The sequence below is a fragment of the Wyeomyia smithii genome, chromosome 1, assembly GCF_029784165.1.
Source record: "Wyeomyia smithii strain HCP4-BCI-WySm-NY-G18 chromosome 1, ASM2978416v1, whole genome shotgun sequence".
In the NCBI taxonomy this organism is placed as follows: domain Eukaryota; kingdom Metazoa; phylum Arthropoda; class Insecta; order Diptera; family Culicidae; genus Wyeomyia; species Wyeomyia smithii.
Window position 1 is genome coordinate 121,200,673 of NC_073694.1, and position 18,465 is coordinate 121,219,137.

At 35.2% G+C, this 18,465-nt stretch overlaps 1 protein-coding gene across 11 annotated transcripts in view; it reads left to right on the forward strand.

The window, feature by feature from the left end:
- LOC129717605 (broad-complex core protein isoforms 1/2/3/4/5) overlaps positions 1 to 18,465 on the forward strand; it is a 192,128-nt gene that overhangs the window by 158,193 nt on the left and 15,470 nt on the right. For all 11 annotated transcript variants that reach the window (XR_008726713.1, XR_008726714.1, XM_055667625.1 and 8 more), the window contains exon 7: positions 16,887 to 16,937. Coding sequence is in view for 9 of the 11 variants with exons in the window: in XM_055667625.1 (XP_055523600.1) it covers positions 16,887 to 16,937 (51 nt within the window). In the remaining 2 variants the exon portion in view is untranslated. The remainder of the gene's footprint in view (positions 1 to 16,886; positions 16,938 to 18,465) is intronic.

The following is an 18,465-nucleotide window of genomic DNA, read 5'->3' on the forward strand; positions in this document are numbered from 1 at the left end:
AATAAGTCGCAATTGAGATGTCTCTTTCCTTGAGTCATTCATACCAGCATTCAGTGCGTGGAGCTCAGCAACAACCGCATCGAGGCTCACATTCGTTTGGCTGGTGTGCGAGTACATTTCAGAGCATTCCACAGAGCATAAATACACTTTTTTCTTAGCCCTAGCAATTGCGTTCCCAAACAGTTTTTTGCATCGAAAATGCGCATATTTTCCACAGAACACACATTCTATAAGTCGTGCCGAGTTCGGTTCCTCTTTCTCGCAAATATAACATACTTAAAGTTGTTTCTGGTGAGTGGTATACGAAGTTTGCGATAGTGACGTTGACAAGCGTTCAGTTCATAGATGAGGAAAAAAAAAAGCGTTCAGTTCGCGCTTAAGTAACCGTAGCGTAGGATTTCCCTACGGAGGCTTCAATGGCTCACGCATAGCAGGAACATTTGCAGTTAACCACTGCAGCGGAACCTCGAGAAATCTCAATACGACATCATCGATATCACTGACGAATACGCTGTTCCAGTTGTACGCAGCCAAAAATTCCTTCAAGGTGTTGAAATCGATGCGCTTGAAATCTAGTCGAAGTGCGTTGTCATGCGTGCATATGGGATTTTCACTAAATACTCTTAGAGTGATATCGAGCGGTGGATGCGGAGCATCAATTTTGACGACAATGTTTGTGTCAATGAGAATACCGGTACGACGGAGAGCGCAAAGATTGCCAGAAAAAATGAGCACAAATAACCTATTCCAGGTCAACTTCACGTTAGTTCAACACAGGAAATGTTCATAAATTGACAAGTCACGGTTAAATAATAAATAAATTAAAACGCACTATAATTTCGGGAAATAAATAACACAGCGCAGATGCAACGACTAGCTCAACAACAGTGTCAGTGGTATCAATATTTTCTTCTGTACGCACTCTATGTATACGTGTTGGTGGGTTTATGTCCAACAGAGTAAAACTGGTTTGAAATTTCGTCACAATAGCTTGAATAGCTTGCTCAGTAGGTTGATTATGACTACCATAAAATGGTCGTAATGCGCGAAAAATATTTTCCACAGAGGACGAATTTTGGTAATAAAATTCGATTATTTGTAAGCGTTGTTCAGGCGTAAGTTTGTTCATGATGAAATGGCAAACCAAACTGAGTACATTAGACTTTGACAGTTGTCAGAACTCCCGCGTGAACTGTCAAATCTGAATACACGAAAAACCAAATAGCAAAAAAATCACCCTTTACATGTCGTGGTTGACCCACTTGATCATTTGACCTAAACTCAAAAACGATATGAAGATCATAGAACATCTGGAATATATGACAAATGATTGAGTGCCATACATCTTAAGCACATGAGGCTGTCTAATTACATACGTTACTACAAACTTTATAGCAATTATAATTGATCTTGCAGATTATTAGACATAAACTCAAGAATGATTAGGAGAGCTTCGACCTTGAACATCTGATATGCAAGAACTTACATTTACTTATACTCAAACATGGTCTCCCATGTTTTGATTCAACGTGAGTCGAGCATAAAAATTTATCGTTTCCAATAGTTCTGCAGCTTTGTGAAAAGTATCATATTTTACAGGATTCAGTTTTGTTTTCACTTTCACCTAAGCTAGACCTTTAGGCACTAAAGAACATTTAGCTAGAGAAGCCTAGAGCTAGAGAGCCCACATTCCATCGGTACAAATTCCGATTAAGGGGCGAATTAAGCATTAAAACTAGTGATTGATAAATCTTTTCGTAGTTTTATCAATTAAAGTACAATTTTCAGTAACCAGGAAACCTTTATTTCTCCCCAGACGTGTTCCTTGGACATCAACAAACATTTAAAAAATCCATCATTGTTTTTAAATTCAATGTGGAGAAGAATTAAACGTGAATGATCGAGCTCAATTATTTATTGATTGCGTTGGTTTTTTAACGACTAGTCACTGGAAATTCATTCATGCCAAAAAATCTTTTAAGTCACAATTATACAACAAAATTGTGACTAATGTTACTATTTTAGCTTTAAATGAGCAAAAATAACTATTTCTGTATTAAAATATAAATTGTGCTTCTCATTTGCCAAACATTCTGACAGATCGGTTCGTTAGGTTTTTTCGTTATTTTTTCCATCGTGAATGTTTCATGCCACCGAATCTCTCATTGGAGTGATCAATGCAGAATAGATACGAACGAACTGCCAATGTGAAGCCTAATTCTAAAACCGTTCGTGTCTTTAAGGGACCATACTTAAATGACGTAGTATTTATGGGGATATCATCATTTTGTGACAAGCTGTGTCAAGGGGGAAGGGGGGGTTGTAGTAAAATCGACGTAGCATTTTTTTAAAGACTGATTTTTTTTTACAGGAAAAATGTATACAAAAAATACACTAAAACATTGCACAAAGTATTGCAGCGAGATCTGCCGAAATGTTTTTATCTGTGCCATACTGAAATCTTCTAAAAGCTCTGCTACATAAACAAACACTTGGATTTCCAAACACACAATCTGTTTTGAATACAAAAATCGTTGCTTTTTTGTAGCTTTTAATAGTGAAAATTGCAAGATACTCGTTTCATTTCCGGAATAGTTTCTGTGTTTACTGCAGACATGGATCATTCTACACATTTAGATATTATCACCGAGTACGGTAAAATAAATTACCGAGTTTTCAACAGCTGAGATCTCGGTGAAAATCTCGGTAATACATCAAAACACCGAGATTCTGTAAAAGCAAAAATCAAAAACCTGTCAAACTTTAACGAGATTCTCGGTAATGTTTCGCCGAGCTACTCTGGAATTCTAACTGTCAAATTACTACGAGAACTTCGGTAAAATTCACTGAAGCACGTATTTTGCGTTTTTTAGATATCCCAGAATATGATTAAAACGATTAAAAATACAAATTAATTCCTAAGTCAACATATTCAATTAAATACAGCATTGTTAATAACTAGAGAGCAACTTCCATCCTGCGAAGAGAGTTGGTAACCTGCGAAATTGAATGAAGAAAGAATTAATCGTTTTCTTCGAATTTTTTTTGCCGCAAATAAAACAAGGTCTGAGAAAAAATAGTGTATACTCACTCAATATTTTAGTTAATCAGATCATTGCAGTTTTTTTATATAATAATAACACTGTGCTACAGCGATTTAGAACTTCTGAAGTGACCTATTGTAGGTTGTAGGTCTTGTTGAGTGTAACATTCGCTCATACAAGAAATTTTCCAAACACCTCCAAAATCTGAAGTTATAGTCAAAATGCGGTTTTTTGGACCTCAGGGCATACATTTTTTTAACTCAGTCATTTCTTAACCGATTTTCAATGTTTAGGCAGTTTTGGAAAGAAGATAAATAGAGCTTTCAAAATATCTACAGGTTTGTACTAATATCACTAAAACATTGAGTTATTTGAGTTTAAATATAATTTTTTAGACTTTTACATGCTATTTTTCAACATAACTTGAAAATTGTCACCTATTTTTGTGAGAAAGATACTACAAATACAATAAAATTTTGAAATAATATTCAATAACAAATCAAACAAAAGTGGTTTTGTGAAAATCGGTGAATATTTGGCTGAGTTATAGGTTTTTTAAGAAAACCAGATTTTTTGGCATCTAACGCACAATTGTTTAACGGTGCTACAAATGGTAAAAAATGCAAGAGCTTTTGATGTGACCTAGTGTGGGTAAAAGGTCTAGTCAAGTGTTAATAGCGCGCATACTTAATGTTTCAAATACCCCTAAAATTTGAAGTTATGTCAAATTTTTTAGACCTTACATTAAAAAATTGTGTGAAAAAATCTAAAAAATTATATTTAAACTCAAGTTACTCAACATTTTTCAGTGATATTAGTACAAACCAGTAGATTTTTTGAAAGCTCTGTTTATCTTCTTTCCAACACTGCCCAAATATTGAAAATCGGTTGAGAGATGGCTGAGTTAAAAAGAATGTATGCCCTGAGGTCCAAAAAACCGCATTTTGACTATAACTTCAGATTTTGGAGGTGTTTGGAAAATTTCTTGTATGAGCGAATGTTACACTCAACAAGACCTACAACCAAGGTCACTTCGGAAGTTCTTGTGTTTTTTCACCATTTGTAGCACCGCGAAATAATTATGGGATAGAAGCAAAAAATTCTGGTTCTCTTAAAAAATATATAACTCGGTCAAATATTCACCGATTTTCACAAAACCACTGTTGTTTGATTCGTCATTGAATATAATTTCAAAAGTTTAGTGTATTTGTAGTATCTTTCTCACAAAAACAGGTGGCTAATTTCAAATTAAATTGAAAAATTGCGTGAAAAAAAACAAAAAAAATATATTTAAACTCAAATAACTCAACATGTTTTAGTGATATTAGTACAAACTAGTAGATGTTTTGAAAGCTCAGTATATCTTCTTTCCAAAACTGCCTCAATATTGAAAATCGGTTGAGAAATGACTGAGTTAAAAAAAATTGTATGCACTGAGGTCCAAAAAACCGTATTTTGACCAAAACTTCAGATTTTGGAGGTGTTTGGAAAATTTCTAGTATGAGCGAATGTTACACTCAACAAGACCTGCAACCTACACTAGGTGACTTCAGAAGTTCTTGCCTTTTTTTTTTTTTCATTTGTAGCACAGTGTAATCAGCCGCAAAATCTGGACACGAAAAAACTGTTAGTGTGTGTCCTGAAACACGCGTTATTCTGACAGCTCAGTTTTCAGGAATCTCGGTAAGAGCGTTTTTGTTCGACGAAATCTCGGTTAAATAATGTCAGGTTCCCGAGATTCAGTATTTTAGTTTACTGAACTCGGAAGTTTTTGGTTTTACGGATTTTTTCGGTAAACAAATTTACGATATTGCGGTAAACACGTTGAGTTTCCGATTTCTCAGTAATTTTTTTACAAAACAACGATAAACTAAAATATTTTCAAGTAGTTCGGTATTTTGCTTTACCGAGAAAGCATTACGCAGTTAAGTGTGTAAGTTGTTTAAACACCTTTACGACTTATACCAAAACATAAGCCCTTCGAAGCAGAAGATGCAGTCACGAGTCTATAAGTTGTAAATAAATTGAATTAGACACAGTTTTTTTTCAAGTATTTTTTGTATGTATGTTACTACAGTCAGGTTTTTATTACGCGGGGGATACGTAACTCGTAAAAAAAGGCGTAATTCGAAAATTGCGCGAAGCAGGGGGTGGGGGGTAATCGAATGCTACGTTTTTTTTCAGGGGGGGTTTAGTTTTTGTGACCAAATGCTACGAGGGAGGGAGGGGGGTCTTGAAAATCATGAAAAAAATGCTACGTCATTTAAGTATGTTCCCTAATCAGTATTTCACGTGAAATTATGTAACTAGTTTGATTTTTTTATCTTAAATCGACTGTACTTTCCTGTTTCCCTTTTTTCAAAAAGGAGTTTAAAATTCGAGATTTTATTCAGCATAGTCGTGTTTGGGCCTCAATTGTTTAAATACCGAACAAGTAAACAAGTACAATCATTTCAATGTGACATAATGGTAGAGATATCACTCCGACTTCTTTTACACATATTTTAAATCAAATATGATCCATTTAAGGTTGAATAATAAATTGTTTGTTTATTTTCACTAAAGTTTCTACTATTCTACCCCAAGTCCACTACTAGCCTTGTGGAAAATGGCCCGAATACCGCCCAATAGAGATATTTTCGAAACTGGGATGATCGCACAAAATAACCCTAAATGGCCAATCCATATTTGGTTGTCTGCTGATACGGGATGATTTTCATAGACCGGTAATCAACTCCAGCCGCCATTTTTAACCACGTGATGGCAACTTCCGGTTTCTGGCGAACAGCCCAAGGTGGTGAAATCCAATATAGGAATTTGCAGAACAGGATGGTGCCCATCGGCCAGAACTCATTCCCAAGAGCGATTTCAAATTCTAAGATGACGACTTCCGGTTTCAAGAAAGTTGCATAAAGTGATATTTGAGTTTGAGCTTGAGCTTGACGAAGTTGCATAAAGTAGTATTTGCCCAATAATTCCAATACTTCCAAAAGTGTAACTCCATATGTCATTTTCAATTTCCACTGTAGAACTGCTTTAAATCGCAAAATACGACCCTCTGCATGTTCTATGAATATTTATGTGGCATTTAAAAAGATGATGGAAGTATGTGAAATGTGATGTAATATTTCTGAAGTGTGTTGTGCTAATGCGAAAAAAAATATAAAAACTATTCCTAATTTTGACAACCTAAATTACGAGCATCGCCGGGCACGTTCAACTAGTCTGGTATAAAACAACATCGAAAATACATTAAATATGCCCCAGGAGGAGATAGGATGTTCTAATAACTTCTAATATATTTTCATTTAATTAAAAAACGGTCAATTTGAAACATATGTGGTGTGTCGATGAGAGTTAAACAATCAAATTTCTCCAAAAATGGTATGCTTACAGGCAGAAAAAATACACTTCATTTTGATGTGCCCGCGCATTTGTAATTTGGCGACACTTGGTGCATAAAGTTTAAACGGAGATTCAGTATTCGTGAACTTAAGATATGTGGAGAAAAATTTACATCAGATTTCCAGGCAATCGATTTCGAAGAAGAACCCTTCAAATACTTGATAGACCATGGCATTTGGGCGAACCTGGCTTGTTTCTTCTTAATAGTCTAAAACATAAACTTACTAGGAATACAGTTTTATTATTATTAAGAGGCGGATTTGTTAGTAGCTTAAGTATTTATGATAAATATTAGTAAGTAATGAGTATGTGTGTCCAATCACAAATGGTGACTTCTCAACACTGTTAGAAATTTGTAATTTTAATTGTTAGGATTTGTTTGCTTTCGCAATTAGGACTTATCATTCGTAGGAATTTAAACCTACTTGTCAGAAAAGGAGGTGTAAACTTATAACTAACTTAATTGCTAACATATTGGCTATAAAGAGAGCTTATCGTAGCAATTGAGGATTGCAACGATTTTTGTCGAAAATTGTTAATAATTTTATTCGACATAGCTTCTAATGGTTCAACACCAGTAAGTCTATGTAATTCGAATGAACCAAACCAAGGAGGACGCTTCAAAATCATTTTCAGAATTTTATCTTGAATCCATGGAGCGTTTTCTTCCTTGTTGAACAGCAACTCGACCAGATCGGTACAGCATAAAGCATTGCTGGTCTAAAAATTTGTTTGTATATCAAAAGTTCGTTCTTTAAACAAAGTTTTGAATTCCTGTTAATGAGAGGATATAAACATCTCGTATATTTAATGCACTTGGCTTGTATACTTGCAATGCGCTCTTTGAAAATAAGTTTTTGGGGAATACAGTTTGTTAAAAAGTTATGTTTGAGTTAATGAAATATGTCATGATATTTTTTTATCGTGATGTAATCGAAATGCACGGCGGGGGGCCTAGCGTAGTTATTAACATCTCTGCATACCATGCTGGTGGCCTGGGCTCCAATCCCAACGCCGACATAGGTGTTGATAACTGTGGGAAAAGGGGGCGTAATCCACTCACAACCCAACCGGTCTAGATTTAATCCTATCTGTAGGACCACGCCTTCCCTCACATGAGGAAGTAAAGCGCCGGTCCGTTAACCAACGGGTCGTAAGTTAAGGTCCTGAGCGGAGTCGCCTCCCCGGTGTTATTAGTGTGTGTTATTAGTATGAGGGGCCATTTACATACCACGTGAACAGATTTTAAACGATTTTGACCCCAAGTTTGAATTTATTTTTAAGTGCATAGCACCATTTTCATAGCATCAATGTGGTATTTTTCTGAAAGTACAGCTTATCAACAACAAGAAAATACGTTTTATTTTGAGATATACCAATTATTACTGGAGTAATGGCCGTTCCCCCGAACGCTATTTTTTTGCAGAGGCTTGCGGTGATCCTGATAGAGACTCAGCGGGTCAACCGAAATAAAAAAACTCATGTTATTTCATTAGTTTAGAAGTGTGCCGGGTCCTTGAACGATCGCTTTTATGAGTATTTTGTTTTCAGTGCAAACGGGAACGTTTCTCCCAAAAAATGCACGTTTTGAGCACGAAAAATTGCATTTAAAATTTTTTTGCGGCAAAATGCAACTGTATGTTTCAAAAAGTGATCGTTTAAGGACCGGCGAATTTTATAACGAAAATTTAAAAAAAAAGATGGAGGAAATCGGTTTAGTAGTTTTCCCGCAATCAGGATCACGGCAAAGTCATTTTCCGGAAAAAACTATTCCGAGATAATCGCGTGTAAAGTTTCAAGTTTAGCTTATGCGGCCGTGGCGAGGCGCGTTGCAAATCGCTCTAACTTTCTTCCTATTGCTCAGATCTTTATGAAAATTTGTGGAAATGTTCTCAAGATGTTGTATTTGAAGATAATGTAATAAAAAAATTTCCGGTTTTTTGAAAACTATAAAGGTATATAACCCCTTAATAGAGGCGTGCCAGGAGCGGGACACAACAATAGTCGGTTAAACAATATTGGTCATAGAGAAAATTACCTTCCCAGTAGTTCGATTTGCTAGAACATCATGCTGGACACTTCGGATTTTTTCTAAGCTCAAGTAACATTTTCAGTTTTCGTTTATTTTGCGCATTCTCGTAAAATTACATGCATTGCCCGATAATTTCAAAATAAGAAATTGGTAGTACATAATATATTTCCATCAAATTTTATTTTCATTGTCATTTTGTTGGAAAAAAAAAGAATATTGTAGGGGTACTGGGGATAAGCCCGGCACTGAGGGTAAAACCGTAAACCCCTGAGTTTTACTAGAAAACACTAACTAACTGTGTTTTGGAATATGTATTTAATATATTAGACATTTTAATACACATTAAAGCCACTGTGAAACGTCAAACGTCAAAATAATACACAAAACACGCGTTACTTTAGCTGATGTGTAAACTGATGTAATTTTCCGTAAGTGGAACTTAAGCTTTTATTCATTTGAAAAGACCAATATAATTTTTAGTTGCACTACAATTATTGCCTGTATTGTTAGCAACCACAGGAATTCGATCTGAGATAAATTAAAGCGATAATTTAGTAGAAATAGTCTTTTTTTAAATGTGTGCTGTTGGAGTAAGCCCGTCACCCAGTGAGTCGGGTAAGCCGGACATAGTTTGAGGTTAGTTGCGTGTTACTGACAGGAATTTTTCATCTGTTACCGATGCTAAAAAAATTAATAAATCGACTCAGAACCATGCACCCAAGCTCTTCTGTGATTTATGAATCAAAAGTTATTAAAGGTGTCGAATGCATCAAGTCACAGAACTGACCGCTTCCCTGGTGGTATTTGGAATATGCTCCGATGTGGTCAATGTACCAGGACCACATTGTCCACATCGGAGCATATTAATAAACTAGTTATTAATAAGATATAAAGTGACACATGATAGGCTTACCGAGTATAAAATTCTTTCATTGTTTATACATAATGTTCATCAGAACTTGTTCCGGCAATCTTTCTATAACCAGTCAACCGACAACAACCAAATTTAACAGTAGCGTACGGAAATGTAAGATCTCTCATTTGACGATTTCCGAATCCAAATTGGTTTAATTGATTCGAGTAAACTCATGGGCAAACTTAGGTGATGGTGCTACCCCCAAGGTGTATCGGTTTCACCCGCACTAGTTGCTAAACGTCGTTTTTATCTTAGTTTCAAAACTTCACTATTGAGCAGAATCGCGCCAAATGATCTGGAAATACGCGAAAATTTAATCGACTGATTTTGATTTAAATGAAACTTTGCACACGTATTAGGCTTAGCAAACTGAGTATTTTTCACAGATGGAGAGGTTTTTTACACCCATAAGTTATATTCTAGAAGGGCGTATGCCTTTTGGCATAGGTTCCATTCGAAGCATTGTAGCCCAGAAACCGTTGGTTGTATAGAAAAACTGTCTGAGAATGAGTTGTTAGGAATTAAAAATGCATCATAGAAAGAAATATACACTGTACAAAAAAAAAATTCTGACCAAAATAAATATAAAAATAAACATTAAATTTCAATTTGAAAAAAAAACCAAATTAGTCCACCTAGCGGTCAGCCTCAGCCTTTCTCTTTCAAACTTATTATTTGCAAAAATAGATTTACATGAATGCTCAAATCCAATAAAGGTAAATTCACTCTTTGGGTTCTAAAATATTGATGTTGTAATTGCAGTATAAAATATGATATTTGACGTAATGATAGTGCTTAAGAAATAGCGAAATAAAAGAAATGACTCTTGATTTCAAACAATTTAATCACGAGCGATACCGGAAACGTTTGAATAGTGCAATACCACATTTAAATCATGTTGAGGCCATATATATTGATCAAAGCAGGTATAGTTTTGAATAGTCTTTGAATTTCTTTTCGTTCCAAAACTTTTGAACCACGTATCAAATTGTTATGAAGTTTGTTATTTGTAAGTTTGAGAGATGACTCGTTTGTATGACACTAGTTATGTTCAAATAAGTCGTGTAATCTTTCAGATAATAGATTTTCGTTGTTTTATTAATTAAATACATAACGGTTGCTTAAGTTTGATTATAATCAAATGAAAAGGGAACGTATAGGGCAGCCAACATTTGACCACATGTTCAATCATCATTCATCGGGTAACCCTTAACTAGCCCGTTCATCTGATATCAAATATATATATATTGTTCAAATCGGTTGTGTAGTTTCTAAGATAATGAAGTTTCGTGATTTTCACAAAATTCAATAGGGTGAGGCAGCTAGACCTTTCATTTGACATTAATTTTGTGGAAATCGGTTCAACCATCTCTGAGAAAAGTGAGTGAGTTTATGTAGTCTTTGAAATATGTTTTTTCATACCTGGATTTCACATTTTTAAACATAACAGGCAAAGGAATAGTCCGATTACAAAAAAAATCAATAGGGTCTTATGGGGCAGCAAGACCTTCCATATGACACTGATTTTATGAAAATCGGTCCAGCCATCTCTGAGAAACATGAGTGAGATTAAATAGTCTCCAGAACACGTTTATTTCCATAAATTCTGAACCACATACTCAATCTTCATAAAATTCAAAAGATAAAGGTTATTTAGATAACCCGTTAATTTGAAATTAATTTTGTTCAAATCGGTTGTGCAGTTTCTGAGATATTGAGGATTCGTGATTTTCACATTTTGATACATAACCTCGAAACTAAAAATCAGATTTCAATAAAATTGAATAGGGTCTTATGAGGCAACTAGACCTTTCATTTGACATTAATCGGTCCAGCCATCTCTGAGAAAATCGAGTGAGATTGAGAGAGCGTTACACACACACATACACACACATACAAAAAATGCTCAGCTCGTCGAACTGAGTCGAGTGATATACGACATCCGGCCCTTTGAGCACTTTTATACCTTTAGTTTTTGCAGTGATTGCTATACCTTTCTAGGAGAAAGGCAAAAAGTTGAATTTATTTTTAATTTTTTTAAAGAAACTTGACGTAAATACGCAAATTTAAAACAAAAGTCCAGGATGGAGAAAAGAAAAATATATTTTTATGGTAGATTAATTTTTTTTATAAAAATTTTAAATCAAACATTTTCAAAATATTTGTATTCTGATGATTTCAAAAGATGCAGAGAGTCATTTGAATCAAAAAGCCCTTGGTAGTTAACATTCTAAAGGCATCGGTTTTCGAGTTATTTTGAATTTAAGCTCGAAAAATTAGTAATATTTAGGAAAATACACATTTTTCTTAATTTGTCCGTGGTTCTCTAGCAAAAACCATACGTTCATTGGAATGTTTGATAAAAAATATACAATTCATTCGTTGACAACAAGACGATTGGGCGAACGGTTATCAAGAAAAGAAATGAAATGTTTCAATTGTTATCATAAGTGAATGATTCGTCATCTTTTGAAAACAGCTTCGTTTGTATTTTATTTTCTGAAATCGGAACAGAAGAGTGATACTTTTGTGTGCCAGCTATTATTTTAGATTTTTTGAAATATTGCTCCATTCTGTTACTCCTTGTTCATATTCTTCATCCGTTGCGGAATAGAGTGGTCTATGTGCCATCGAGCAAATTTGTCAGGAGAAGCAATTTTCGAAAAATCTCTGAATAAAATTCAGTTTAACAGATTCTTTCAAGCAGAATGTTCTTATGTAAAGGTTATCAAGTGGTTCAAGATATGTGAATACATGAAATTACCATTTTCTTGGAGAAATAAGTGTTTTTACAATACCAATGTACATATAGACCACTCTGACTTCTGGGGAAATAAGTGATTTTACAATACCAATGTACATAGACCACTCTGACTTCATATATATTTTACTGGAATCCTCGTATCGTTTCGGAACAGAGTGAAAATGACGTTAACTCGTATAAAATGGTTAGTGTTGCATGTTATATGATGTACATGACATGTCACATGTAACATGTGACGGGTAACATTACATGTAACACAACATGTTGCATATTACATGATTTTTGACATGTTACATTTTTCGTGTTACATTACGTGTAACATGTTACAAATCACGTGTAACATGTTACATGGCAAGTGACATATTACATGTAATATGTTACATGTCACATGTTACATGATGGTATTACCTCGATTTATACACATAGACCGCCATTCTGTTTCGGACGAAATTTCAATATGGTATAAATCAGCCTTAAAGTTCGATTTTTCGAAAATTTTTCTAGTCTGGTAACTTCAGCTTCTTGAGTAGATGCGGTTTATGTAGAAAACTCATTTTTGAAAAAAATGGTCTTTAGACCACTCTGTTCCGCAACGGCTCATATGATACCCAACTAAATAACTTTTTTGATGAATTTTCATAATTTTTCTGATTAGTCCAATCATACAATTCTTTTGCGCTTGTAATGGGATGTTCATGTTCTTTAGCCAAACTTGCATTTCTTGCCATTCGTTTCAATGTGCCACCAATTGCATCGCATGGGCCTTTACCATGAGAAGTCGCAAAAAATGCCACCCTGCTTCGACGTTATGTTTTGTTTTTAACTTGCAAAGACTTGCAAAGACTTGCAAAGTTTTCTCTATTTTTGTATTATGAGGCAGCTCCATCAGACATTAATATCGCTTTTTTCAACTGTATTTTTGTTTTCAAGAACTCATTAATTTGGCAATGAGCACCTGAACCGCAACAGTATCATGATGGAGTACTTCCGATATTATGATGAAGTTTATTTTATTAAGTGTTCCGGATTCTGAATAGTAAACAACGAAGGGATGAATGGTGGCTTGACTATCATTCCAATAACTACACGAATCACAAATTGATAAAGACGTATTAAAATGAGCTTGACTGTTCAATATTTATAATTTTGCGAATTTTTCGAGCGGGGGCCTAGTGTGGTTGGTAACGTCTCCGCCAACCACGCTCGACGCCTGGGTTCGAATCCCACCGCCGACATAGGTTTCGATGGTTGTGAGGTGGCGTGATCCACTCACAACCAACCCAACTGGTCTAGATTCAATCCTAGCCGACACCGGGAGATTTTCTGAGGCGAAAAATCTCTGGGATCACGCCTTCCATCGCATGAGGAAGTAAAGCCGTTGGCGCCGGTCCGTTAATAAACGGGTCGTGAGTTAGGGTCCTGGGTGTGGAGTCGCCTCCCTGGGCGTCGGTGATTGGCCACAACAGTGGCGGAACTAGACCGACGGAAAATAAGCGAGAATAAAAAAAAAAAAGTGTTCCGGATTCTGAATAGTAAACAACGAAGGGATGGATGCTGGCTTGACTATTATTCCAATAACTACTTTGAGCAGCATCTTGTAGTACAAATGAATAGTTTTCTGAGAAATCACAACTTCACCATCTTTCAAATTATTTTTTGCTTCTCTCATGTAAGTCGTCTGTTGAGTTTTTATGTAATCGTGGGTTATCAACTTTTCCAACTATTCACAAAAATAAGATACAAATTCATCAATTGGTTTCACAAGTGTCTCTATATAACATCGATCTGTTGCAATCCACTGTTCGAAAGGTAATCCACTCACACAACGTTCCTCAAGTTTTTTGAAAAAACTGTTTTCAAAATCCAAACGGCTTGGGCAATGTTCACATTTGCGGAGATAACAATATTTGGATCGTGTAGTTGAGCTACATAATAGTTGTTTAAAGTAAAATTTAGAATCATTTTGGAATGAATATTTCTTTAGACTGTATATCATCAATTCAGTATTCTCGTGAATAGTACAAACACAAATATTATGAGATCCTGAGCTTCCGAGGACTTTACAATGCTAAGGTTTCAAAGCCCAAATAAAATTCAACCAATAACCCAATATAAGTTTTGCTGCTATCTTTAAAATAAGCGTAACCCTCACGAATTGAATACATTAAGAGTCGCTTTTGCACATACTGTCGCTTACCATCTTTTCTCACTCAAACGTAGTCCCTTTCCCCTGGCATGGCTGTACTGACCTGGTCACTGTCATAAAACTGCAATACCTCGTTTTTACTTACTGCTCTGTTATCGGTGTTGGTTTCAAGATTCCGGTAGAACCGAAAGTATTCTTACTTTATCTCTTCTCGAGCATTCGGGCGCAGTAAATTTTTCTTTCAACTGCAAAATCATCTCGTCGAAGCTTCTCGCTTTACGTTTCAATAAATCCAGGTCATCTTCAGCATCAAAATCGAAAATGTTTTTTTCTTATACCGTCAGTAATATTCAGATTAGTTTTTTTAGGATATTTTTTCTGATTGAGCTTTGCCAGTGATATCGGTGAAACGCTGATTCCAGCTAGGCCTTTGTTGAAAAACTCAATTTTCTGTACTTTGGAGTATTCTTTTCGAATGCTTTCTTGAGAATATGATGATGCGATTGTTGTAGTAGATGGTATCTCCGCCAATTCGTATACAGATGCAGATGGTTGCAACTCCGTCGGTAGAATGTTTCTTCCACATCCAGATGTTGATGGTTCCATGAATGAATTGTGTGGATGCTTTTCGTGATCAAATTCATCTTTCACTTTGATACAATATTATCTACACGAATCACAAATTGATAAAGACGTATTAAAATGATCTTGACTGTTCAATATTTTAATTTTGCAATGACGTTTTCGTTTAATTTGCGTAAGCTTGATGAGTATCGATGATCAGGAAAGGGTTTACAGCACTTGGGCTTGGTGCAAACTGTTACTAACACTCCTGGAGAAGTGCAATCGTATTTATATACGAAAACAGATATTATAGGTAACCCAGTAGGTAGGTAGCGTACTTTACAAACAGTTTTAATTAGTAAACAAGTGGGTAGTGTTGCACGACAAACATATTTTTTTATAAAGTATTCGGCAAGAGGGGAACGTGTAGGTAGGCTAAGGTACAGCGCCTGAGTTATTTATCCAATCGTTTTGTTGTCAAAGAAAGAATTGTATATTTTTGATCAGGCATTCCAATGAACGTATGTTTTTTGCTGGAGAACCACGGACAAATTAAGAAAAACGTGTATTTTCCTAAATATTAATAATTTTTCGAGCTTAAGTTCAAAATAACTCGAAAACCGATGCCTTTAGAATGTTAACTACCAAGAGCTTTTTGATGCAAAACGAACTCTGCATCATTTCAAACCATCAGAATACAAATATTTTGAAAAATTTTTGAATTAGAATTTTCATAAAAAAATTAATCTACCATAAAAAAATTATTTCCCATTTCTCCATCCTGGACTTTTTTTTAAATTGAAATTTAATGTTTATTTTTAATATTTTTTGGTCAGATTTTTTTCAGACTATACACAGTTGTTCTATACAACCAACGGTTTCTGGGCTACAATGCTTCGAACAACACCTATGCCAAAAGACATACGCCCTTTGAGAATATAACTCATGAGTGTAAAAAATCTCTCCATCTGTGAAAAATGCTCAGTTTTCTAAGCCAAATACGTGTGCAAAGTTTCTTTCAAATCAAATATGGTCGATATTTGACCATAGGTCATTTGGCGCGATTTGTCTCTATTCCTTGTAAAATAACAATTTGAAAGTTTTGGCAGTCTTTTTTTATAATATATTGTTTGTTTAGTCACATTTATATGTTGTTGAAAACGATCTTGGCAATGATTGTGTTAAAGAAAAATTACAATATTTGCTATTAAGTCCTACTAAAGAGACATTTCCCTTAGGGGGCCAGTACCCCTACTCAGTTAATCTGTCGACGTAAAATCTAAAGAGTATCTAGCGACTGTATGTCGATGTTTTCCATATTCTCCTTAGGATTTGATTTCACTACGCAGTATATAGCGCAAAATACCCCATCGAATTCCGCATTCCTGAATAGAATCAACAAGAATATAAACGTCGTAAATGTAAGCAAAATCCTAATTAGAAATAAAAGGTTGACTCCGGATAATCGAACCATTCTCTTCGCATAATCGAACCCCGAGCCTCCATAACCGAACCTCCTCTAATCGTACCTCCAAATAATCAAGTCCGACCTGTACTTAATATATTTTCATAATAACACAAACGTGGTTTGAAAAACACAATTTTCAAAGCATTTAGCTAGAGCGGGGGCCTAGTGTGGTTGGTAACGTCTCCGCCAACCACGCTCGATGCCTGGGTTCGAATCCCACCGCCGACATAGGTGTCGATGGTTGTGAGGTGGCGTGATCCACTCACAACCAACCCAACTGGTCTAGATTCAATCCTAGCCGACACCGGGAGATTTTCTGAGGCGAAAAATCTCTGGGATCACGCCTTCCATCGCATGAGGAAGTAAAGCCGTTGGCGCCGGTCCGTTAATAAACGGGTCGTGAGTTAGGGACCTGGGTGTGGAGTCGCCTCCCTGGGCGTCGGTAATTGGCCACAACAGTGGCGGAAATAGACCGACGGAAAATAAGCGAGAATAAAAAAAAAAGCATTTAGCTAATTATTTGCTTGTGTTCTCTATTATAATACAGGGTTCAACTCGCAAGCCCTTCAAACTGCAGAACTAGCTGGTTCGCCACAAGGTAAGTTAAATTATATATTCTTTACAACTTGACTATCTGATTGTGGATACTATCTCTTACATTTATTTACTAGTTGATTTTAAAAAAACACATTGAGCCCAAAAATATATATTTTCCATTTTCCAATTTTAAATCCGAATATAAAACTAATTATTATAACAAAAAACGCAAGTGTTGGTTTTAACCAATTAATAAGAAAATATGGATTCAAATTTGCTTCAGCTCATTTCTATTTCCTGTCCTCAATACTCTACGACTTCTTTTCCAAACATGCAAGGATGTTTCAAATAGAAACTAATCAGTACAGATACCTTTTCCATATTTTCTTCAAAAGACAATAACTAATACGACTACCACATAAAGTCAAGGTGAAATGTTTATAACTTAAAAATAATAATCGCGGAACTACAGAATTGATCTAGAATTGTGTAAATAGTCCATTTTTTTTGAATAATTCCGAGATCGGTTTCATCTGAGACGGTTAATTGGGTTATTGCGAACGACCTTGTCAAATAAGTGGTATACATGAATTTGCATTTAACATTGGTGAAAGGTTTCTCTAAGAATAAAAAAAAACAAGCGTATATTTTGTTTAGCCACTTACGACGCGATTCTTTCATTCCTCCGTTAAGTCATAAGTCAAGCGTCCACCGCCGTTTCCAAATTACTAACCTAAAACTAACTGTACTCTTCCACTCCCAATAGTCAAACTTAAACTTATTTTATTTTCTTATTGATCCGTACTGCGATGACTTAAAGAGAAAAAACTCAAACAGAAACCAATACCAATCGTTGGGTTTAAGTTCAGTACTCGTTTTCGTTTATTCACTCATTTTTTAGTGTTATTGATTGTGTGTTACATTCATTTTTTTGTTTACGATCAGTGTTTTTAAGTATGGTATAATTGTGATTTGGAATTCTGATACTACGTGTTATGGTCGTGTTAATTATTAAACGTCGTGTTTGTGTGTTTTACTTATAATATGGATATGTACTACAAAAAAAACTATATGTGTTTTGTTTTTGTTTGAATAATCAATTGCTGCATTTAATAAATAATGTTCAAGTCTAGCAATTATACAATTGGTAACTATGAAGGAATGAATTGTCATGGTATTTTTCTCTTTGTGGAAGTTTCACACACACTACTGCAAGCAAGTGCGCACGCAGCTTTTGCAATCATGACACAAATTCATTAACTATACTAATCTGATATAGGAACTGTCAAACTGCTGCAGTTGGATGAAATTGACTGCGCTACAAATGATCAAAAGAATTTCCACCAAGTATCCAAGACCTTAACTTCCTAACTAAACATACGAAAAAAAGTTCAGCGAGATGTAATTTAGCACTTTTGCGGTAGTTCCAATACTAATACAAATAATAAACTTCACAAACAAACGAGCAGAAAAACTGCGAAAAGCATGTATATATTAGAATTAGAAAAATTGGCTATAAGGAAATTCAACGGATATTGTATATATATATATATATAAAGACAAATACACGAAAAAAATTGGTATTTGAT